Source organism: Polypterus senegalus, chromosome 1 (assembly GCF_016835505.1).
Source record: "Polypterus senegalus isolate Bchr_013 chromosome 1, ASM1683550v1, whole genome shotgun sequence".
Classification (NCBI taxonomy): Eukaryota; Metazoa; Chordata; class Cladistia; order Polypteriformes; family Polypteridae; genus Polypterus; species Polypterus senegalus.
In genome coordinates, this window is record NC_053154.1 from 11,406,403 (window position 1) to 11,432,659 (window position 26,257).

Below are 26,257 nucleotides of genomic sequence, written 5' to 3' on the forward strand. Positions count from 1 at the left end.
TTTTCCTAATCTGCTAATTAACTCCTTTTCCCTTCATTTTAATAGCCCTGTTTTTAAGGATTCAGTCCCCTGAATTTATTCCTTTCCTCGTTAAATGGCAACCAAACAGAAATGAGATGTGAAACGAGCCAACAGATGACCAGCTAAACCAATTTCACTCCAACCAATCTCTTAATGAGAAGCTGATTGTTACTGTTAATTAAACCTTTTATTTAATTCCACAGCTTGCTGCTGCTCTCATTCTGCCACAGCAGCCATTTCCCAAACTGTTGATTTTTCTGTTTCTTCAAAGAACCGTCATTAAAATGTTATTGGTGACCCGAGAGATCAAGCTTACGGAGACCATCACCTTTCTTTATTTTTAGATACTGTGTGATGGGCACAGGTGAGCTGATAATGTGGCTGCTCGTTTTGTGTCTCCTTATTGTTTGGTTGCTTATTAAGGAAAAAGAGACAATTAAGGGGTCTGAGTCACGTCAATTAAAACAAGAGCAAAATAAGTTAATTAGCAGCAAAAACTGGTTACTACTGAAGAAGATGGTTAGAATGAAAACCTGCAGCCACTGCGGCCCTCCAGGACCGGAGTTTGACACCCGTGGTTTAGACCTGGGGTCACCAAGTCTGGTCCTGGAGGACCGCAGTGGCTGCAGGGTTTTCATTCTAACCCTTTTTTTAATGAGTGCCCTGTTTGTGCTGCTAATTAACTTCTTGTGAATTCATTTGAATTGAATTGATTTTAATGATTTTTTTCCCCTTACATTCTTCATCATTCCATTGAATTGCTTCACTTCTTTCCTTAAATGGCACCCAAACAGAAATGAAATGTGAAGTGAGGGAGCCAACAGAAGACCAACTAAGTCCGGGCCTGAAACTCCAACCAAATTCACTCCAACCAGCTGCTTAATGAGGTGCCAATTCTTGTTGATAATTAAACTCGTTCTTTAATTTCGTGGCTTGTTGCTGCTCTTGTGGTGCATTAGCAGACATTTCAGAAACTGTTGATTTTCTCTTTTCTAAGAGCTCTCTTAAAATGTTTTGGGGTCCTGAGCAGATCAACATTCCTGAGACCTTCATTGTTCTTTATTTTCAGAAATTGTGTGATGGACACCAGTTGTTTTGTCTCATTTTGTATCTCATTATTGTTTGGCTGCTAATTAAGGAAAAACAATTAAGGGTTCAAGAACAAGTCAAATAAAATGAATTCAAAAGAAGTTAATTAGCAGCAAAAACAGGGCACTGATTTAGAAAAGGGTTAGAATGAAAACCTGCAGTCAATGTGGCCCTCCAGGACTGGCTGGTTTAGAATGTAATGAATGTGAAGTAAAGCATAGTGAAATAACTCATCTTTAAGTCTAAAAAACAACAGAAAGTTTAACAAGTTAAGTTTAAAGTTAAAGTTTTTTAAGTTTATTCTGCACGTAACAACTTTTTTCTCTATTCTTGCATGAACCGTTTGCTTTGAATTTTCACTAAACCTTTTGTGGACTGAGACATTTCTTTTGCTAGGTGTTTGACTCCTGCTTGATCCTGCCTTTCTTACATAACAGCTACTCTATAAGTAACTCCAGTAAATATACACAGAGTGAGAAAGACTAAAGGAGAGAATGGTGTCGGTGGGATTTGGGGTGCGCTTCATATCTCATCCAGGATGACATCTGGCATTTCACCTGCCAAAGGCCCATCCAGCAGGTTACTGGAGGACACGATAAGGGAGACGAGCTTTAAAAAGACTGCAGTCCTCCAGGATAATCGACACTTTAATGCTGCTGTAGTGTAGACTCCTGCTCTTTGTACGTATGTCAGACGGGCAAATCTGCTGGCAGGGCCACTGGAGGGCACTCTGCAAAGATGGCCTCCATATTTTGGTGGCCTTCTGATCCACAAGTCCTTGATGATTAAATCAGCCTAACATCAGAGGCCCGTCCTTAAATGGGATGTCTCACTATTGCACAGGTGAGTCTAGAATTAGGTGTGAAGTGAAGACAGAAGCCATTATGGCTCTGAAGGAGACTTCAGAAGGTATGAAGGGCTTGTACTGCTAAACTTTATTCATTTATCTTTACCCAACCCTAAGGTTTACTATAGATTTCAAACTATTGGTACTTGACCACAGTAACGGACCACCATACCTTTTCCTGATGTCTGTTTCTTAGTGGAGGCAGGTGGGACATTTCAAGAAACTTAACAGTGAAACTACAAACCTGGACATACAAAGTCAGGTGGATTTGAAGTCAGACATTTGCAATTTTTCAATGCCATGCCTGGTCTCGTTGGTGTTCACGTGGGGTTTGCATGTTCTCCCGTGTTTGTGCACCTTTACCTCAGGGTCCTCCTACTTACCCATGAATTTAAATTCTAAATTGGCCCCATATGGCTGTGAATGTGGGTGGGTGTGCCAGCGGGTCCTGCGGTTGGTTTAAACACATTTAAGGATTTAACTGCTTGCCATCTGGGCACAGCTATTGTGCTACAGCTCTGGTGCGGCTCGTCCTAAAATACAACTTCATAAAGCTATGATCTGCCACTGAATTCTGGATATTTAGCTTCAATCTGGACGTTTTTTATTTTATTTAATGATATAATTTATTAATAATAAATGTCTAGATTGTAATTATGGCCAGTACAATTTTAGTAAGGGCTTCCCATTATGAATATAAGCTTTTAGATATGTCATCCTTTTGGGTTTTGAATGCAGTTCTACTTTGTTAAATTCTTCGATTCTTTTTTTTGTTTAAATTTCTAAACTGGTGATCAATACTCCGTCAAAATCACTAACTGTTAACGTCACCTTAATGATCAAGAAAACCAACACCAAACTAAGGTAAGTGCACAGCGTGAACTGATCATTGCTGCAGAGTTATGCTGTCTGATGCCTTTTGGACTGCAAAGAAAGCAATTTAAAAAACAAATTACGATGGAGTGGCGATCTCACAATGGTGCTGCTGTAATTGGCCACTAGAGACAAGGAGTGCTGAGCCTGGACACCGGACAGGACATTAGGGCCAAAGTGACCAGCATAGTGCCAGCTGGGGACAAAACCACCATGAAGAAAGCATGATGGAGGTGCAGGGCAGAGCCTCGAGGAATAAAACTTTAACTGCGCTTTGATTCTGTCCTCTGCTCTTTTGATTTATTTTACTCGCGACGGGGCAACACTGCCAGGCTTCACATCTTCTAATTATATTTTCAGATTTATGCATTTTACTTCTACATTGATGTTATATCCATATACACTGCTTCGTCTTTTAATATATCGCTTCTACCGTCAATATTTCAGTCATATTTTTATATTGTTATTGTTCAACTCTTGAATTCAATTGTTAGATTTTGTTTTTTGCGTCTTTTTATTTATTGCAATCTCAACTTGATATGCAGTCAACATTTTATTATTTGAACTTTTAACATGTAGCACTCTTATCTGCAGTCACTACTTTTTTAAATTTATTTCTGTGTATTTCTTCTTTCATGTATAGTTATATATATATGTATATAATTCCTTAAGGCTCTGGATGTTGTAGGACTGTCTTGGTTGACACGTCTCAGCAACATCGCATGGACATCGGGGACAGTGCCTCTGGATTGGCAGACCGGGGTGGTGGTCCCCCTCTTTAAAAAGGGGGACCGGAGGGTGTGTTCCAACTATAGAGGGATCACACTCCTCAGCCTCCCTGGAAAAGTCTATTCGGGGGTTCTGGAGAGGAGGGTCCATCGGATAGTCGAACCTCGGATTCAGGAGGAACAGTGTGGTTTTCGTCCTGGTCGCGGAACAGTAGACCAGCTCTGCACCCTTAGCAGAGTCCTGGAGGGTGCATGGGAGTTTGCCCAACCAGTCTACATGTGTTTTGTGGACTTGTAAAAGGCGTTCGACCGTGTCCCTTGGGGAATCCTGTGGGGGGTGCTCCGGGAGTATGGGGTACTGGACCCCCTGATAAGAGCTGTTCGGTCTCTGTACAACCGGTGTCAGAGCTTGGTCCGCATTGCCGGCAGTAAGTCGAGCCCTTTTACAGTGAGAGTTGGACTCCGCCAGGGCTGCCCTTTGTCACCGATTCTGTGCTAATAATAACTTTTATGGACAGAATTTCTAGGCGCAGCCAGGGTGTCGAAGGGGTCCGGTTTGGTGGACTCAGGATTGGGTCACTGCTTTTTACAGATGATGTTGTCCTGTTTGCTTCACCAGGCCGTGATCTTCAGCTCTCTCGGTTCGCAGCTGAGTGTGAAGCGGCTGGGATGAGAATCAGCACCTCCAAATCCGAGAGCATGGTCCTCAGCCGGAAAAGGGTGGAGTGCCCTCTCAGGGTTGGGGAGAGATATGTATGTTACATAGTTTACTGTCAAATAATGCAAAGAGTATGTGACACGTGTTTACCCCTATTTGGGCTCATCAGAATAAAGTCGAAACACATGTCACGTGCTCTTTGCATTATTTGACAGTAAACTATGTAAAATCCTATGGTCTGCTTCTCGCAACTGAAGAGGGCCCGTGGCGGATGTTTGCTGACTGGTAGACCAACCACATGCATTACCTGGTAGGTAACATCCCATTCAATTAGATCGGGACTCAGAACGCTCCACGCTGACACGGGGAGAACATGCAAACTCCACGCAGGGAGGACCCGGGAAGCGAATCCATGTCTCGCCACCGTGCCGCCTTATATAGGGTGGTTTAGATCTAATTATGCGGATCCAGATGGTCTGGATGACTTTGATTTATGCGGGCACGATTTTAGTTCGGCACGGAGACGATTCTTCATGTCGTCGGTTCGCACACTTCTTGATGGTCCGGGATTTTTCGGGTGATTTTCTGTGTAATAAACTTAATAAGTTATAGCGTAATGAAGATCTGGACCACCCTATCTATATATATATATATATATATATATATATATATATATTTATTTATTTATTTATTGAGTATTTACCTGCAGATTGATGGTAGCATGATGCATCTGTAGTAGATAATTGTGTACAAAAAAAGTTACTGCACCTAATGAAAGAAGTGCTTGCAAATACAGTACGTAATAACAGCACGATAACATAGACTAAGGTAATGTCTTTAGAATGTCTTCCAAGTTTTTTTTTTTTACTTTTAATGCAACTGATAAACAGGCCCTTTGTCGTATTATTTTGAATTACGCCTTGATTTGCGTATACAGGAGTTCCAATATACAAGAAATTAATGATACTAAAAACTGCATTCCAAGGTTAGAAAAAGGAAATTAAGAAGATCCTTTATCATGCTGACATTGGTTTTAATAGGCAGGGGTACCGCAAAGATGCACATTTCACATTAACATGATAGATGACAGCTGCTAACCTTTAAAATGGAGGTCCTCACACAATGGGAAACAAATATAGTTTTATTTTTTTTTTACCTCCTCTTTGCTCAGTCAGCTGCTGCTGCTGCCGTGCTGTGTGATCTGCATCTTGTGTGGCTCTCCAAACATTTAAAAGCCTGTAGAGCAGTGGTTAAGTCTCTTCACTCGCGGGACATGAGTTTTTTGATATTTTTTAGTTTAGAATTTAAAAATGGAATAAGAAACTGAAAATCTAACAACATCACATTAAAGTTCGATAAATTCTGAAAAGAATAATACCAAACATATACTGTATATGTATGTAGGTTTTAAAATAAGCCCAATTTAAAGCATGACAAAACATCACCTTTGCACTTTTAGGGTTAGGATTTTACAGATCTGGGTGAATATCACATACGCACACACCATAAAAAAGCTCCTCTTAAATCTGCACTGACCACTTGAGCATTCATGTCACTTTGAAGAGTCTAAATCAGTTATCGAACAATAGATCAAGTACTGAATGACGTTTTTTGTCGAACGTTTTACTCATGGAGATTTCATTTGCTTTGTAAAGACTGGCGTTGATCGTTGAAATTCGAAGAAGTGTTTTTTGCAGTGAATATGCTACATTTGCTGGTGACCATGTGCGCAGGATATTTTCATGGAAATTGGCTGTGCGGTTAGCTTGGACAGATTTTTTTCCCAGCACCCCATGATGGTTTGCAAGGCCAGCATGCCATCACTGAGTTGTGGTAGCAGCCCAACCCAACAATATAACGCTAATCCTAGCTGTGACCTAACAATTACTGGAAAAATTGATAATCCATTTAAACACAAAACACGCACGCGGGAGGAAATGTGTCGTTGTATTTGTGTCTTGCGTGTAACCTGTGTGTATAATATGTGTGCCTACAGCTCTAATAGTATTGCCCAGAATGCTGTACACTTGATGCAAACAGGAAGGAAAAAAGAACCCACGTGTTTTATTTGGTAGCAACACAGCAAATGAACAAAACATTCAGGGGAAAAGCAAACTGTACTTTTCAGCGTGACAGAGGAGAATATCTGCTATTGAAACTGTGGTGGGCAAGCCGGACTGAATTTATGTTTCCTGTCTGCAAGAAATGTAACTGTTCTGATATTTAATTCCTTTAATTATATCTCAAGTAGACACAGTGGTGCAGTGCTGCCTCACCACTCAGGTCACATTTATTCCCACGATAATCAAAAACCGTAGTTGGCAGACATTGCCCAAGCCACCTGGGACACTTTAAAGACCACTGTGAGCTGGTTCAGTTTCCCCTTCCTCTATCGACGTCAATGCATTTTATTGAGTTTGGTGAAGTTCTCTAACATTTCTGCGATTTCATTGTGTGAAGGGTACTATGTAAAAATGAATTTGTCACTCGCCTATTTATATTCTTATGCTTGCGCACAACACTGCAAAGAAAATAAAAGTATTCTGTTCTGTTATACAAACAATAGATTGTGAGTCAAAATTATGTTAACACTAACGGTACTTATATACAATTTTCGTGGACAATTTATGTGGTATATATTAACATATGGTACATGTGTTCAACAGGATGGCGAACAGGTTGAGACATTCCTGTAAATCATCCTGCACGTATGAAACTGAAACTGACATTGTGGTCAGCAACACAGGAGCGACACAGGGGACTGCACTTTCTCCGGTCCTGTTCAGCCAACATACATCGGACTTCCAATACGACTCGGAGTCCTGCCACGTGCAAAAGTTCACTGACGACACTGCTATGGTGGGCTGCATCAGGAGTGGGCAGGACGACAAGTATAGGAACCTAATCAAGGACTTTGTTAAATGGTGCGACTCAAACCACCTACAACTGAACACCAGCAAAACCAAGGAGCTGGTGGTGGATTTTAAAAGGCCCAGGCCTCTCATGGACCCCGTGATCATCAGAGGTGACTGTGCAGAGGGTGCAGACCTATAAATACCTGGGAGTGCAGCTGGATGACAAATTGGACTGGACTGCCAATACTGATGCTCTGTGCAAGAGAGGACAGAGCTGACTATACTTCCTTAGAAGACTGGCGTCCTTCAACATCTGCAATAAGATGCTGCAGATGTTCTACCAGACGGTTGTGGCGAGTGCCCTCTTCTACGCGGTGGTGTGCTGGGGAGGCAGCATAAAGAAGAGGGACGCCTCACGCCTGGACAAACTGGTGAGGAAGGCAGGCTCTATTGTAGGCATGGAGCTGGACAGTTTGACATCCGTGGCAGACCGATGGGCGCTGAGCAGCCTCCTGTCAATCATGGAGAATCCACTGCATCCACCGAACAAGATCATCTCCAGACAGAGGAGCAGCTTCAGGTACAGACTGCTGTCACCGTCCTGCTTCACTGACAGACTGAGGAGACCCCACACTATGCAATTCTTCAATTCCACTCAGCGGGGTTAAACGATAACATTATACAAAGTTATTGTCTGTCTGTTATACCTGCATTGTTATCACTCTTTAATTGTTCTTTATCAGTATGCTGCTGCTGGAGTATGTAAATTTCCCCTTGGGATTAATAAACTATCTATCTATCTATCTATCTATCTATCTATCTATCTATCTATCTATCTATCTATCTATCTATCTATCTATCTATCAATTATATAGTGCCTTTCACATCATCTATCTATCTATCTATCTATCTATCTATCTATTTGAAGTATGTTCTGTGAATAAATTGTTTCTGCCATTGAAATGTTAACAAAATTTTGACTCGCCCTGTATTTTTATTTTGGCAGAGGTTACTGAGGAGGTAAGCTCTCTGAGTCTGTTAGCACCGAGTTAACCCACCATAAGGTCATAATAGCCTTTTCTTCTCTTTTTTTTTATTTGCATATGAATTTTACAAATGTTGCATAGCTTAAAATTATGGAAATAAATTTATTCTTCCAACTTGTTTTTTATCGGCAGCCATCGTTATTTTTTACGTAAACATCGTAGCTATTCAACACTTAATAAAATATTACTTATTTTACATTTTAACAATACGTGTCCATCCATGCATTACTTCACACTACGACTGTTTGGAGATAGAGCCCTCTGTAGTACTAAAGAGATGCTAATGGGAAAGAACTTAAATAGGAATTAAATGTTTGTTGGTGTCAGCTGTTGGGCTGACTCGGGACCCATAGGAGCAACTGAAGGAGTTCCATTAATTTACAACTTTGTGTTTACAACATATTGGTAATCAGTACTACTTAAAAAACCTGCTGCTTCCATGGAGTTGACAGTGGCCGTTATTTTACAGTTCTGGGTCACGTGTCATTAGAATTGTCACGTGTTCATGATGAATTTCCCCCAGGGATTAATACAGTATCTATCTATCTATCTATTATATAGCACCTTACATATCTATCTATCTATCTATGTGGTATTCGTCAGCAGTTCTTCATCTATCGTGTTATTGTAGTTGGCACTCCTTACAGGCCCATCATGTCTCTTAAATGCCCCAGCACTGCCTCCGCCTTTTTTAATCTTTTGGATAACCGACAATGTGCCAGTGTAGGGTCTCAAAATGCATTATTTGAATTCTTTATGAATCAACCCCTCTTTATAACAACTACTGTATGGTGTTCAAGATGAGGAAGCCAATCCTCTCTTTGTAAACTTTATGTAAAAGACTGCGATCAGCTTGGATGGGGAGCCATTCCACCTTTTGGCGCTCTTTAATATTAATTTAGAGTTGGCCTGTCATGGTGTGGGAGGAAAACTGGAGTACTTGAATAAAACCTTCTAGGAAAACAAGGAGGATATGTGATATCCACTCAGACAGTGACTTAAGCAGAATTTGAGCTCCATCACCTGCAGGTATGGAACTGTAGGTATGGTGTATGGTGTGAGAGGCAGAAGATGATTGGGTACAGAAGAAATTTGATAAACGAGAGGGGACCATTCAGTCGTGACCATGCTTCTGTATTAAACAATAGTGAGCAGTGTAATTGAATGTCAGCTATTTGAATAAATTCATTAATAAAGTATCTGTCTATCATCATTCTATCATTCAAACTTTAATGCACCGACCTTGACTCACTTACTCTACCAACCATCATAAGCAAAATCCATCAAGCTTACCAATGTCCGAAATCCTTCAAAATAGCTGGGGGTGACAGAAGGGGTGCTGTCCCTAACTCCATTTTGCTCAAATCTTAAGATCCCACAGCCATAGTTATAATTGTAAACAAAATAAAAGATGTATGAAAGATGTAGAGGAGTGAAGAGCAGTCTTCAGGCGGCGAGTGTGACCCTGTGCAGAAAGGGTATGAGAAGGGTGCAGAAGGCTTACAGGGCAAATTAGAACATTAGAACAATCTAGACGAGAGCAGTCCAGTCCTATCCACCTAATTCTCCGAAAATAACATCAAGTCGAGTTTTGAAAGTCCCAGAAGTCCTATTGTCTAACGCACTGCTTGGTGCCTGTAGTTCTCTGTCTGAACATAAACTTCTTAATGTTTATACAAAAATGACCCTGAAAAAGGTGTACATTTAGATATCAGAAATAGAGTTGTTTTGAAGAAAGTAGAGAAGTTCTGTTACTTGGGTGACATGTTGAGTGTAGACGGTGGTGTTGGCCAAACACTTATGGCGAAGGTGAGAGGTGTATAGAAGAAGTTTTGGGAACAGTCCCCAGTTCTGATTTCTAAAGGAGGTTCTCATGGATTGAAAGGTCAAATTTATGAAAGTCATGTGAGGAGTACCATGGGAGTGAGATGGAACCGATGAAGGAGGAACTTGGAGTAAAGCTGGAAAGACAAGAGACGAGAATGGTCAGATAAAGATATCGAGTATCACGGAGTGTAAGGAAGATGATGTGGAGGTGATATGAGAAACAGACTATGATGGTTTGGTTTATGATGCGAAAGGCAGAAGATGATTGGGTACAGAAGAAATCTGACAAACGAGAGAGGACCATGTAGTCCATCAAGCTTGTTTGAAAAGAGGTGCACCAAGATGAGGCCAAAAAGGGAGATGAAGAAGGTACAATTAGAGGTAGAGTCTGATGATATGAAAAGAACGGGTCTCACCATAAAAGGATACTTATGTAGTACTGAAGGGAATAAAGGAAACAGATCTGGGGGCAACTACCCAACCTGGGTAAACCCGGCCTTTAAACCGGTAATGGCTATGACTATGGGACACTACTGGGGAACAATTGGATTTGGATAGGAAAAACAACTGGAAGAAATATTTTCTGCTGACAGAGACGCCACTATTCATTAGGCATTAGGGTGTGAAAACATGCTTCAGTTAGTAGTATAATAGTTGCAAGAAACTTGAAAAGGATGTAAAACTTGCCCAACAGTGATTTCGAAAGACTGACCAGAAAGCAGCACCCTACTATTGTAGGTTCCGAACCAGAAAAATGTGCTGAAACATTTGAGAGGATTCTCATTAAGAAACAAGCAAAACAATATTACTGCCGACTCATGAAGAGCGTTCCACTGTACTTTCTGCTGAAATCAAAAACCAATTCGCAAATGAAAACCTTTGTCAACCGGCGACCATTGCGTTTCATCCCGTTTCAGACTTTAGAAGTACAAAAAGGGTTTCGTTTCTTGGTACGAAGCATATTCCCGAGGGAATCTCCTTTAACGTGTTGTAAATTCCAAATTTCCAATTTTTTTATTTTTATTTAGTTAGAAGCAAAATTAAAATATTACAAACATAATGCTGAATATCTTGCCTTGAGGATATCTGACATGACATTTGACATATAAAATAAAATCCACCTTTGCAAGCATTTCGGGATTCTCGTGTTTTTGTAAAGTTGTTCACTTTTTTTTGCAAAAGTTAAATAAAAACAAAGCCCCGCCCCATCCCATCCCAGCCCCGCCCCATAACCCCTCCCACTAATAGATCAGCTATAACAATGGCAACTTATTGATGGAGTGGCTACACAGCACCCCAACATTTGGCACATTTTCTTAAAAATTTCAAAGTTTTCCATTTCATTTCACTTAACTTTCTTCAGAAACAAACTAAATCATGTAAACTGGATTAAAACAGTGTAAAGTATGCATAAACCTGAGGTATGTTCCTAAATATGTCCGTCGAAATAGAAGGTTTACACAGAGTTTACAAGCACCAAATTCTCTGTAAACCGCAATTTCCCAATGGTGGATTGAAACCAAAAAATGAAATAAAAAACCAAAATAAAGGAAAAAAGTAACAAGTGCTACGAAAATGGGATCATTTTGTAGAATGCATGACTTGTTCTTGTTTTAATCACAATAATTTTCTTATTTTTTTCTTTCTCTTTTTTAATAAATAAACTCTTTGTTTTGTAAAGACACTTTTCGAAACAGTAGACATAGCCTAGTTGTTGGTGTCACTGATAAACTGTCTCATTTTCTGCAGGTCCTTATTTTAATTTATTTTGATTGCGTAATTATTAATATGAAAGAAATCAGATTTGGGTCTCTTGAACATTGTCTTTTGAGTTTGCCCGGATTAACAAAGGTTCATGCGCGGAGCTGTGTAAGGAATTGATTGTGTTGGTTGTGTGGTTAAAAGGAGTCTTATAAGAGTTATAGTGGTTGAGATGTTCGTGCTCCAGTGTGGGCAAAGTCAGGTGGCTCTCCAGGGCCGGGCCTCCCGTGATTTCATCGTCCACGTTTATTATCTCGATTGTCCTGGTTGGGGCATGGTGGTTTTGCCGGTGGTGCTGTTTTCGCATCTTATAGAAAATAATTAGCATGACGGCGGCCATCAGCGTAATGGCCACGAAGCAGCCAATGATGATCTTGGTGGTCTTCATGACCTCATCCAGTCCATTTAGACTGCCATTATCGACCTCCGTTACTGGAATCGTAAACGTTTTCTCGGTGGACTTGGTGCTCCTCGATGTAAGCGGAGTAGTGGCAAAGGCCGTTACCCAGCCGTTAGAGGCCGTCGGCCCCACGCTTTGCTCTGTGGTCCTACCCTCATCATAGGGGGGTTCAATGGTTTCTACCGTAACCGTTGTAAAGAAGCTAAAGGTGCTGTTTTCCGTTGCAGAAACATTGAGCGTGGCCGACGCCGTGGTGTTTCCAGCCGAGTTGCTTACCATACAGGTGTACGTCCCTGTGTCCTGCACAGTAACGTTGGTGAAGTTTAACGTCCCGTCATTAAGGACCGAAATGCGAACCTTGTAAGCCCCGTGAGTCATTATGGTTCCATTAGGTGTGATCCAGCTAACCGAAGTCAAGGAAGTGGAAGCTCGGCATTTAAGCTCTGCCGGCATGCCCTCTGTCAAATTGAGATCAGCAGGTGGCTCCACAATAACAGGAGCATAGCAGGTAAAATAATTCTGGTCCAGCTCTCCGATATAACGCCCTTTAAGAAGGGATGGTGAATGGCAACGTGCACAACAGCTAGTGTTCGCGGGCACCATCTCTTTGAGCCACCAACTGAGCCAAAGGATATCACAATTGCAGTTCCAAGGATTGTGGTGCAGATGAACTCTCTCCAGATGGTGAAGAGGGGTAAAAAGGTCATGTGGGAGCAAAGTAAGGTTGTTATGAGCCAAATTCAGCTCTATCAAGGACTGTAAGTCGTCAAAAGAGTTCCTCTCAATTGACTGTATCTGGGCGTGCATCATCCACAGCTTCTGAAGATGGGTCAGCCGTTGAAAGGATCCCGGACGGATAATAGAAAGCTGGTTTCCAGAAAGCTCTAACTCGTCCAACTTTATCAGAGGAGTAAGGTTTGGAATTTCCTTCAGGTTGCACATTCCGAGATTCAGGTACCTGAGGTTGGAAAGACCCTCAAACGCCCCTTCTGAGATGTAGGATAGACGTTTCAGCTCCCCCAAATCAAGCCTCCTTAGCGACGGAACCCGGTTGAAGGCATACGAGGGGATGCTTTCAATGGGGTTGTTCCTTAACCACAACTCTTTCAGCTTAGAGAGATACTCAAAGGCCCCATTGGGGATCGTAGTTAGTCGGTTATCAAACAGCTCCAAGGTATTGAGGCTTGCCAGGCCATTAAAGGCCCCAATCTCAATGCTACGAATGTGGTTCCTGCTGAGCTGTAAAATCTCCAGGTGGCGCAGATGCTTAAAACTGTCCACTTTGATCACCTGAATCTGATTCTCCTGCAAATTCAGGTACCGAGTGTTGGTCGAGATTCCGTCAGGTACTTCCCTTAGCCCTCGGCGGGTACAAATCACCTTGCTGAACTGATTGCTACACGAACACACTGAAGGACAGGTCTGAGCTCGAACCAGGCCCGCCACAACGAGCAGTTGAAGGGCTAACAGCAGGACAAGTAAAGGGTTGGAAAGGGCCCTGTTCCACCTAGGACCTCTCATCGTCTGCTGCGGGTGCGATATCATCTTGTTCAACATTCATAATTTATTGGCTGGTGGTCCTCTCTTTGGAATCCTGTAGTTTAGGGCAATCTGCAAAAGAAAAGGGGACAGATTGTATTAAAGTGACAATGACATGAGAAAATATAATCAGTAAGAGCACTGAAAAGTGTCCAGAGCTCACGCTTTCATTTTCTGGAGCCATTTACTCCAATGCAGAGTCCAGTGGGAGCAGAAGCTTAGGAGTCCTAAATTCAGATTCTGGACTGGGCACTGAGTGCTTAGTCTCTGCACAAACTCCCCATGTCCAGGAGTCTTCTACTCCCAATGTTACAAACATAATAAAGACATGCAGGTTAGGTTAAGAATTTAGTCAAAACTGGCCCAATGTGACTAAGTGATGGAGTTGGCCTGATTTGCGAGTCTGGAGTCTGGTCCAGTGTTGGGTCTCATGATGTCCAATTTAGTACCATTAGCTATACAATAGCAGTGTGTTACATTAAAATTAAAAAGTGAACCCGAATTGAATGAAGTGGTTATTAGAATGTTTAGAATGACCCTCTAAGTCAACTGAGGAGGAAAGGAAAAGCAGGGGGTGGTTCACCATTCATGAATCATTTGCAGATTCAAAGGGTGAGAAATACTGCGCATTGCTAAACCCACTCGTAAAACCATCACCACCCACTTGCACCTAACGATGGTAATTCATGACCTGCCAATGGTACACCAACAAGAAACACCATCTGAGACAAACCTAACCCCTTTAAAAAAGGATGTGGGGTGTCGCCAAACAGCTCAAAATTATCAGGCAAATGAAAATACCTGTAAGAAGGTGGAACTACGAGCTCCCGTGAACACCGCAAAGATAGGCAGCTGCTTTACATGAAAAGTGATTTTAGGAAATGCAATCGAGGAGATATGGAGAGGGAAGATATTGTCTCACTGTAGATAGATAGATAGATAGATAGATAGATAGATAGATAGATAGATAGATAGATAGACTGGTATGAAAGACACTATATAATAGATAGATAGACAGATTTAAAAGGCACTATATAACAGATAGATAGATAGACATAAAAGGCACTATATAATAGATAGATAGATAGATATGAAAGGCACTATATAATAGATAGATAGATAGATAGATGTGAAAGGCACTATATAATAGATAGATAGATAGATAGATAGATAGATAGATAGATAGATATGAAAAATGCCATATACTCTACATATGGACAGAATAATATTTAAAGCCATTATTACTGTATATATAAAATGATGGATGGATTGCTAGACAGAACTACATTACAATGCAAAGGACATTAGTTTCTGAATTAAAATGAAAGTCTAATTAAGTAAATTACTTTAAAAAATGTACAAAAATTTTACTCTGTCAACAAGTTTTTTTAGCTGTGATTAAAACCTTTTAGTCTCTCACTTAGGTATTCAAAAGAGTTTTTTGTATGGGAAAGATAATTGCATTCCAGCTATTTGCAAATTATTTGAGTTATTACTAAAAAGCTTATGGCATACAAACTGAAGTGTCATCATTAACACTGGGAAGTGCACAGTGTACCACGGTGTGGTAGAAGTGGCAGCAGTAGAAGTGCTATAAACATACAGTACCTTAAATATTCTCCTACAGTAACATTCTGATCTTTGCATTTCAGACTTCTAAGCAAATGAAAACCATTTAAGTCAGTTCATGACATGACTGAATGTTTCTGTTCCACGTGCTGGTAAAGTTGGCATATTTATCGGCACACATCGAGTACTATGATATACAGTATGAGTCCCATTCCTGGCTACTCCAAGTGTCTTTAAGAGCCATGAAACCACACCATGCAGACCTGTAAATTTTATTTGCGAAATGCACCTTATCTAAATTTGGACAAATTATAACCGCAAATTAGTCATAATGTTTTTTTTTTAATTCAACAAAAAATGACATTTAAATTATTCAGCACAAATCAATACAGGTGAATTAGGCTTCAGGTAACAAATAACTCAGACATACAGTCCAGTTTAATATAAATTTTTCAATTTCTAAAGACAAAATACACTTAAATATATTTAAAAAGAAAAAGACGTTATGCACATAATATAAGATTAGTTCAAGCCTCTGAAGAAGTTGTTAGTTAACCATTTAAAAGGAGTATTCATTCAGGCCTCCATTCACTTCAAACTGGTTTTGACCAATTGAGGGTCGTAGGAGGCCAGAGCCAATCCCAGCTACAGCAGACATGAGTCAGGAAAATCACCACAGATGGGGAGCCAGTCCACCTTCGGCACCCGCTTATCCATGCAGTTATCCAAACAGCCAATCTTGTGGCAGCAGCACAATGCATAAAATCCTGCGGACACAGGTCAGGAGCTTCAGTACACGTTCACATCAAACAACAGAATGGGGCAAAAATGTCAGCTCAGTGATTCTGACTGTGGCATGATTGTTGGTGCCAGATGGGTTAGTCTGAGTATTTCTGGAACTGCTGATCTCCTGGGATCAGAGGCTCTATAGCAGGGATCTCCAACCTTTTTTCCCCGAGAGCTACTTTTACAAAATGAAAATGGCCGAGAGCTACTCCTGTTTTCTAATGTTTATTCTCATAGCTTATTTTGCATTAAAACATTGCAAAAATATTGTGTTCAACTGCAACTGTATTTTGTATGTCTGCATGCATTTTCTAGTGGATCTCACATTATTGAATTAAAAGATAAATGCTGTCAAAACAAAACAATGCAATTCCAAATCCACAAATCATTTGTCATTTTGTCACATGCCACTGTGTCACTTTATTCACGTGTCCAGTTGCATGTGTGATGAGTTTCTTAGTTAGTCAGATGACCGGCACTGCACGGAGTCAACAAGAGAGGCAGGTGTCTGGTGGAGAGGAGCCACTGATGTTCACTCTTATGGAGTCATTTAAATGTTCGTCTGTCCGTCTTGCTCTGAACTTTGACTTCATGACGTTCACGTCAGACTCGCAGAGGTATGGAGACCCAAACAAAGCAGACATTTTCAGAGCTGCTTGGTGAAGATTCTTATAGTTATCTGGCTCTACTAAGCTCCAGAAATGCTGTTGAGACTTTAACTGCACATTATTTTGAAGGTTTACTAATATATAATATATAAAATGTAATGTCTCTCTGTCTGTCTGCTTTTCACGAGAGAACTACTTCACAGATTTAGATTGAGTTTTTTTCTATAATTACCAAAAGTAATTCCACTCCATTGTGCCCTTGAACAAAACCCACAACCAGCATTTGCACATTCTTGGGTATGAGCATCCAAACAGGCCCTCATACTTGCAGGGAAAACTCGGGAGTTTGTGGCAGGATTGGCACTCCAGACACTATAAGAAATCTCATACTATTCCACTCCATTTGAATGAGTGTGGTGCTGAGGCATTGCATGGCTGCACTTGGGCCCTAAACTGGGATCCTGAAGTGTTTTTTTTTTTTTTGTTTTTTTTTGTTTGGTGGGTGCAGCAATGTGCTGAATCAGTCCATGCTCCCAATCTACTTCGTTGGGCCCCTTGAGCAAGGCCCTTAACACTAGAATTACCAGAGCCCACCTTAAATCCATTTGCACCTCTCCGTCAGCGTCTTTTGTCCTGTAAATGTGCTGATTACAACAAGCAGCAAGCAGTCTGCTATTCCATCCCTCCACGGACTTAGAACGTGCACAAAATTCTCCCAGTAAATGCCTTGATTGATTATCTGGGAGTGAAGTGGAGTTTTAGAGTAGAAATAATAGATCGTTATTTGAAAAACATGCATTTCATGTGTGTCCCGTTTCTACAATAATCTCTGTAAACATATTGTTAAAACAGAAACGGTTTCATATTTTAGTAATAAATGTTACAAAATGTAAGCATAAACTATACAATGTGTGAAGCCTGAAGTCCAAAGATCAACTAAACACTTTCACAAAAGGTTCAAGGACAATACAACAGCTTCTGTGGCGTAGCGGTAAGATTTGCTGACTTGTAATCAAGAGGCTACCGGTTTGATCCCGACTGTCTCTTATATTTGCCATTTTCAGTAGTGAGCTGCTCTTATTGTTATTATTATACAGTACACACATACATTTGGTTTGTGTCTGTAAGAGACGGTGTGCATTTGTAAGACTGTACATGTAAAAGTTTCCGTTTCTTTTTCACTTTAATTCTCTCACTCAAATGGCAGGGAAAAACCTTGGGGTTGGTGTCAGAACTGGCACTCCAACCAATATAAAAAACCTCCTACTGTTCCATTCCATCTGAATTAGTGTGGTGCAGAGGTGTCACCTGTTGCATGGCTGCACTCGGGTCCTAATCTGGGATCCTGAGTTGGTTTGTCATGTGGTGGGCATGGCAATGCACCGTATCAGCACCTGCTCCTAACCCCTCTCTCTCTCTCAATGTCCCTGTCACTGCACTGGTGTATTGGGATCTATATTCTGACCACAGGGTAAGCACCCCCTGATTGGCTCTCCAACACCTCTTATAGCAGCACCTCTACCTTTTCCTGGTTGGTCTTCCATCCAAGACCTGGCAAGGCCTAAACATGCTTAGCTTCAGGCGAATGACTGCTTCTGACGTGCATGAGGTATGGCTACTATGCCATGTCATTAAGAACTGAGGCTGCTTTGACAGCAAAGAGACCTTACCCAGTACATAGCGGCCCTCATAATTTGCTCAGGGAGTGTATACCTTAATTACATGGATGCCGAATAATGAAATCCAAAATGTCACAGATAATACAGAGAAAAAAGTGCTGCTACAATTCAGCTCCTATACACTAAAAGTCAAGGCTGATGTATTCTACTTTCTCAGTTTGAAAAGGAAATCATTTCTGATTTCTGAGATTGCTGACAAATAGCTGGGATGAGCCAACTGATTAAATGACAAGGTAGATTTACAACACGCATCGACCTTCAATTAACAGATTGGTTGGAATGAAAGCCAGAAATGAACGCCCCCGGCTACAAGGACAAAGAAACGGAAGGAAGAGCTCAGACATGAACATTTTCATGGGACATTTTCATACACAGAGCAACAATGAAATAATGTCAGGGAGGCAAAAAGTGTCTTACAAAGTATTAGATGATCAGCAACCAGTAAGTACAAAGCTAAGGATCTGTGCTAGTACCTGGAATGTTGCCGGTTTAGCAAGGCCCTAAACCTCAAAATTGCTCCAGGGGTGCTATATAATGGCTAACCCTGCGCTCTAATCCTGCCAAAAGTCACGTGAAAGGACAATTTCCCCCCAGGGGATTAACAAAGTAATATCAAATAAAACAAAAAAATCTTCACCATCGTTTTGTCTACCCGTGCAAAGACTGAGTAACATTTGTTTGAATTAAATGATCTTTTCAGATTGCCGACTTTGTAAATATCATTCTGGACATTTCTTTTAATATACCAATTAAAATTCAGAAATACTACCAAAGTAACATTTTTTTTTTTTTTTTTTTCTCTCACATTACTTCTTTTTTTTTCATCTGCCTCCCTCTGATGAAGTCTCAAAGGCTCTTTGTATAAGCAGTCCTCTCATTATACAGTAAAGCCTGATTGCAGAATGTGTAATTCAGCCGCCGATTTCTCTACATTCTCTTTGTCTTGCAAATTGATGCTTGCATTTTACATTTTGCCTTTTCCACTTATTGCTTACATTTCGTCCCAACCCTAATTATGAACATTTTCGGATACAAATCAAAAAAAAAGGAGAAGGCGGCGTATCCAGCACAGTTTACCCTTTGTGAGGACAACTGATAAATGAGTTGTTGCCGGACACCGAGCCAAGTCTTCGCACGCACCAAGCAATGTTTCAGTCTAAAGCACAGCTGCTGTGACCTTAGGCTGTAAATCCATCTGAGGTACATAAACACTAAAGTGTTCCTCTAGTGCAGTCTATTTCATTAGCAAGAAAGTGGAGTTTTATCAAGGGCTCGCCTTTATTAACTGGAAGCACGGTGCATTGCTCAAGTCGCAGCTCTTCTTGGAAACGCGGTGATTGCAGAAATCGTTCCTCCTGATTATCATCCCCGTTATCTTTTATCAATTATATAGCATCCCAGCATTCTCTAATCAGATAGACGGAGCATTTTCTATTTTTCTTTTTTTTTTTTAGCATTAACTAGAAGTTGCAGCCTTACAGCTAAATTTAAAAAAATGACGTTGCTGATCTGTCGAATCCGTGAAGCATACGTGAGGGAAACAGAGAGGGCATTTTGGACAAATAACGGCAGCTGGCTGTTATGAAGGTCACAAATAGAGATTTATTTTGTGTTACTTTTCACATTGCTAAACAGGTTAAAGCAGATTATACCCATTTGTTTCCGTCAGTCTTTATAAAAGGAAACCCCTCGTATTATTAAGCGCAGCATATTATTTAGTGTCGCTGAAGGACTGAAAGAGAACCTTTTATCTTAACACAGAAGAAGGTAGAGGGTTTGGCAGTTTATTATGTTTTGTAGGCTTGGATTTTTTTATATACCATTAATAGATTTTAAACATCACTAAAATCAATTGTTTAGCCAAATAAATATTGTAACAAGAACCGAGATGGAAAGGCCGAGACATTCACCGAAAAAGGAATTAAGCCCAAAAAGGGCACATTTATTTCACTTGTCACACACGTCACACTTGTCACACCAGCGTTTCTCCGCCGAACCAGGGGTTGGCACTGTCATCTGATGCTTCTCTTATTTCTCCCTTTGCAGACCAGAAGAACCCACCTCCTAATGGTGCGATTTCCACACCACCCGATGAAGTCATTTCCAGTTTCCGGTCACAAGTTGTTTTTTTTTAAACTATATACCCCATTTTCTCAAGGTCATTGCGCGAGGAGGAGGCAGCCGAGTGGGTTTTTGGGTCCTTTGATAGGCGATCCCTTGTAGTTTTCAGTCGGCTACATGCCTTGGTCCAGTGCACACTGTTCTTTAGCTGTCGAAGCGTTCTTCAAGAACAACAAATCCATCATCACAACGCAACACGCTTTCTGAACACACCTAAGCATTCCCCTTAATGGTGACATCCCAAATTGGACAACAATTCTTCTGTGGGAGGCTAAATTTAGACAGACACTGTACAACACTGAACAGAGAATCTCCTGGCCATCCTCGGACCGTACGAATGCCTGAACACATCAAAGCTGTTAGGGCATCGATTTTGCCGTCTCCTAGACGTTCAGTGCGCTTCTACCGTAGGCATCTCCAAAACGTCTATGAGGAAGATTTTGCATGGGGACCTTAATTTCCATGAATACAAAATGATGGTAGTGCAGGAACTCACTGAGAGAGACTGGGAGAGCGGTAGAGATATGCACATGAACATTCTGCAAACCGTTCATCAAGATGCCATCATCATGTGCAGCAACGAGGCACATTTCCGTTTGAATGGTTGCGTAAATAAGCAAAACTTTCGCTATTCGGCTGCAACCAACCCTCATGAACTTCATCAGAGACCCCTGCACAGTGAGCACACGTGTTCCAGTTTGGTGCGCCACTGCAGAATTTGGCATTGTAGGCCATTACTTTTTTGAGGAGGTGGGGGAGCAACGGTCACCGTCAATTCGGAACGTTACATTGAAATGCTGGAGAACTTTTTGTGGCCCCAACTGGAAGAACTGGATGTGGTGGATGCCTGGTGTCAACAGGATGGAGGAACAGCTCATATGCCCTGCGCGGAGGTCCATGCAAGTTTTACGGGAGATGTTTCTGGGGAAGCTGATCTCCCTGCACGGTCTTCACATTCTCCTGATCTCTCTTCGTGCAACTTCTTCTCAGGTTGAAGGTCTACACACACATGAACTCCAAACCTTGAAGCCCTAAAGGACGCTATTTGCCACAAAATTGACGCTGTTCCCCTTGAAATGGCTAAAAGAGTCATGCGAGTATTCAGAATTTATCTCGAAGAGTGTATCGCTAATAATGGCCACCACTTTGAAGACATCATTTTTAAAACACTGTGAAAAAATTCTATTTATATACTGTTTCTTGTGTCTTCATGAAATGTAATTTATCTTGTAGCGTTTTTGTAGAATAGACATTTGAAATGTGGTACTTCTGTTTGGCTCACCCTGTGTATCTGCCATATTTCATTGCCTGTCAGTTCTATAAAGACCATTGCCTTAACCCAATGACTTTTCAAGTATACTGGGATGGTTTCCCCAAATTTTTATGTTTGGTGTTTGCCTCTCATTTATACACCACAAATGAGTTACAGTGGTCTTCTAGCAGAATCAAACTGCGCTGTAAAAACCATGCAAGACACCCCATTAAAACAGCAGTTGCTTCACAGGACAGGCTGTTCCACTCTCATGATGTTTCCAATCGTCGTCCAGCATCTTGTCTGGTGTCCTTTCACCTGTCTTCACATTATCATCTGCAAGGCCGTATTTATAACAATCTGGGAGAATCCACCTGTCTTCCGGAGCATTCCCGATGTTTTAGTGCAGAATGCAGCAACCAAAATCTTAACTAGAAAAAGAAAATCTGAGCACATCACACCAGTCTTAGCGTCGTTATACTGGTTACCCGTGTCATTTCGAATTGACTTTAAAATACTACTAATGGTGTATAAAACCTTAAGTAATCTCACTCAGTCTTATATTTTGGAATGCCAGTCCCCCCCTTACACCCCAAGTAGATCTTCTAATTGGTGGCCTGTTTGTAATTCCAAAAGCCAACCTTAAAAAATAAGTGGTGAGGTGGCCTTTTGCTGCTATGCACCTAAAATATGAAATACTTTACCAATAGAGATAAGCCAGGCTAGTACTATGGAACACATGATATCCGATATGGTGGTCCACAAGGCTCTATCCTGGGTCCGCTGCTCTTCTCAATCTACATGCTTCCGTTAGGTCAGATTATCTCAGGGCACAACGTGAGCTACCACAGCTATGCTGATGACACACAGCTGTACTTATCTATAGCACCTGATGACCCGACTCTCGATTCACTAACACAATGTCTTACTGGTATTTCTGAATGGATGAATAGTAATTTTCTCAAACTAAATAAAGAGAAAACTGAAATTTTAGTAATTGGCAATAATGGATTCAATGAGGTTATCAGAAATAAACTTGATGCACTAGGATTAAAAGTTAAGACGGAAGTAAAAATTTAGGGGTAACCGTTGACTGTAATCTGAATTTTAAATCACATATTCATCAGACCACTAGGACAGCATTTTTTCACTTAAGAAACATAGCTAAAGTTAGACCTCTTATATCATTGAAAGATGCAGAGAAATTAATTCACGCTTTTGTTTTCAGTCGACTGGATTACTGTAACGCACTCCTCTCAGGACTACCCAAAAAAGACATAAATCACTTGCAACGAGTGCAGAATGCAGCTGCTAGAATCCTAACTGGGAAAAGAAAATCCGAACACATTTCTCCAGTTTTGATGCCACTACACTGGTTGCCTGTGTCATTCAGGATTGACTTTAAAATACTGCTTATGGTTTATAAAGCCTTAAATAATCTCGCTCCATCTTATATATCAGAATGTCTGACACCTTATATTCCAAATCGTAACCTTAGATCTTCAAATGAGTGTCTCCTTATAATCCCAAAAGCTAAACTTAAAAGAAGTGGTGAGGCGGCCTTCTGCTGTTATGCACCTAAAATCTGGAATAGCCTGCCAATAGGAATTCGCCAGGCTGATACAGTAGAGCAGTTTAAAACACGGCTGAAAACACATTACTTTAACATGGCCTTTTTATTACTTCACTTTAACTTAATCCTGATACTCTGTATGTTCAATTCTTCATAATAACTATTCACAGTGGCTCTAAAATCCATACTGACCCCTACTCTCTCTTCTGTTTCTTTTCCCGGTTTCTTTGTGGTGGCGTCCTGCTCCACCACCACCTACTCAAAGCATCCTGATGCACCAACATTGATGGACTGAAAGCCAGAAGTCTACGTGACCATCATCATCAGGTCCTTCCATGAGAACCCTAAATACAAAGAGGACTGTTTGACTTATGTTAGGTTGATTGCCCAGAGGGGACTGGGTGGTCTCTTGGTCTGGAACCCCTACAGATTTTATTTTTTCTCCAGCCTTTGGAGTTTTTTTTTGTTTTTTCTGTCCACCCTGGCCATTGGACCTTACTCTTATTCTATGTTAATTAATGTTGACTTATGTTTATTTTTTATTGTGTCTTCTATTTTTCTATTCTTCATTTTGTAAAGCACTTTGAGCTACATTTTTTGTATGAATATGTGCTATATAAATAAATGTTGATTGATTGATTGATTGAACATTTAAAAAAAACTGCTAAAATCCCATTATTTTAATTTGTCTTTTTCATAGTTACATTTTAGTTATATTTCCTGATCTTTATATACAATACGCTACTGTGGATGTCCGTTTGTCTGTCCAGGATTTTAAATCACCTGGTAGCTCGCAAACCGTTTGACTTATTGACCTGAAATTTGCTACACATATACTACGTGACGTCTGCTATCTGCTTTCGGGGTGATGACTGACCTCCAAGGTTATCCCTCTTTTTATTTGTATTTTACTGTAGAGTCAACTCTCGGCAGCGGCCAGCAGGATGGCTGTGTGGTGCATGCATACGGGCGCCGTTCTTATCCCTACCAACTTCACCGTCACTTGCCCTACCTCTTCGTATTTTAAATCATTTTTGAGGCAGATTGAAAAATTAAGGAAAAGTACTAAGTGATTGCAACACAAACACTGACTTAATCAGTTTTAATGTGAAAAAATGCAGACGGAAGAAGAGAAGATGCGGGTCGCTAGGGTGGAGAAAAGAAGAGCTGCTCAGGAAGGAGCAAGCGCATCAACCTCTGAGCAAACAAATGATAAGCGTACAGAGAAAGAGCACGAATACTAGGAATGCTCAAGTCAAGTGTATTCACTGCACGAGCGCTGTTACTGGTAGTCTATAATGGACACAGAATTATCATATTCTTCAGGGACCTGTCATCTGTAGTCATCTCCACTATTCTCTCCTGTTTCACCACCTGATCAAGGCACCATGCAGCCCCCTGAGATGCTAGAATGAAGGCAGATGTCTCAGCTGCCCATGAGACCAACTCCATCAAATCCGATCATGTGAAGCCTGAAAACTTAGAGGTCTGCTTTACAAAGATTTATGTTAGGTAGAATGCCCAGTGGGGACTGGGTGGTCTTTTTGACCTCAGAACCCCTGCAGATTTTGCTTTGTTTTTTTTTTTTTTTCCAGTCTAACTGGATTTTTTTTTTTTGTTTTGTTTTTTTTTCTATCCTCCCGGTTATCGAAACATATGTTGTTTTGTTGTTATTTATTCTTTAATATATATCACTTAACCTTTTTCCTTTTCTTATAACTTTCTTTTGTCATCTTGTAAAGCATTTTGAGCCACAGTAGGAAAAAGTTTTGCTGCTGTTGTTGCAACGGGAAAGTTTCAGGGGCTCCTGAGACACACAGCACAGCCCACCCATGAATTCCCTGGCGCCAATCACCTGTCCAGCCCCACCCATCTCCAGGGAGACAATGCTGGCTGCTACAATACGATAATGTCATTTGGGGGTGACACTGTACGGCTTTTGCAGTGGCTATCAAAATTGCATTCTCTTTCATTAAACTCCAGCTTGCTAACACATTACAGTACTATTATTAATGATAAAGCAGTCTATTCAATTCTGAAAATATCTTTTAGCCCACCTGCTTGCCCGAAAATTAACTTATGCATTTTGTTTAAGAAGGCCAATGAGAAAGTGGACTTGGAAAAAAAAAGAAATTTTGAGAAAGACCCGCAATAAACAAAGGGGGACAAATCCTAAGGTTTCATGTGTTCACATTATGGATGTGTTCATACCTGATGCCATTTTAGGAATGGCTTGATTCAGTCACCAAGGCAACAGCACTAAATGACCTTCCGACGAAAGTGTAAGCTGACAAAAATATCAACAAATGAATAAAGTTTAGTGAAGAAACCAACACGCCAACAGCCCAACATGCTCAGCATTAGGAAAGGCAAAGGGAGTTCACTCTTTCTTCTCCCTACCGGTTAGTCTACTGTTTAACTGCCTACATTTTCTATTATTTCATTTTCTTAAATATGTGAAAACTATGTTTTCTTATTTCTCATTTGCTTTTCCTTTTCCCACAGATTTTTGCTTTTTCTTAGACTTTCATTTTCTATGTCTCTTTTTACGTGACTGTCAGGTCATTCATTTTCATGACTCCACTATTCATATTTTCATTTTTTTTAACTACAGTTGCTTTTTTCCAGTCTTTTTGTTCTACTCAAATATCGTTTTCTTTTTCCTCTTCATCTTTTTGTTATTCTAAACATCAGTCTCCCTCTTTTTATCTTTTTTGTATCTAGTGCTTTTACTCGCCTTTTTCTTGTTCCTATACTTGACTTTTTAATTACATTTCCCTCATCCTATCTATTGCTTTTTCTGTATTTTAAGTGTATTTTTGTTCTTATTCAATATTTCCCTTTTCATAGTATTCAATTATAGTTACATTTATAGTTTTCTTTTTCCCTATAGTTTCTTTAAGTATGTTTCTTTTTTATACTTTTTGATACAATTACTTTTCAATGATCTTTTCCTTTATCTAACCCTATCTTTATCTTTTGCTATATTATTGCAAGATATCCTTTTCTTGTCTACATTTCTTTT

General features: G+C 40.5%; 1 protein-coding gene across 4 annotated transcripts in view; it reads right to left on the reverse strand.

The window, feature by feature from the left end:
• Positions 1-11,161: 11,161 nt before the first annotated feature.
• The window catches only part of lrrc4ca (leucine rich repeat containing 4C, genome duplicate a), a 2,071,324-nt gene continuing 2,056,228 nt past the window's right edge, over positions 11,162-26,257 (reverse strand). For all 4 annotated transcript variants that reach the window (XM_039744122.1, XM_039744130.1, XM_039744113.1 and 1 more), the window contains one exon: positions 11,162-13,716. In XM_039744122.1, the coding sequence (XP_039600056.1) occupies positions 11,743-13,662 (1,920 nt within the window). In that variant the 5' untranslated portion in view covers positions 13,663-13,716 and the 3' untranslated portion in view covers positions 11,162-11,742. The remainder of the gene's footprint in view (positions 13,717-26,257) is intronic.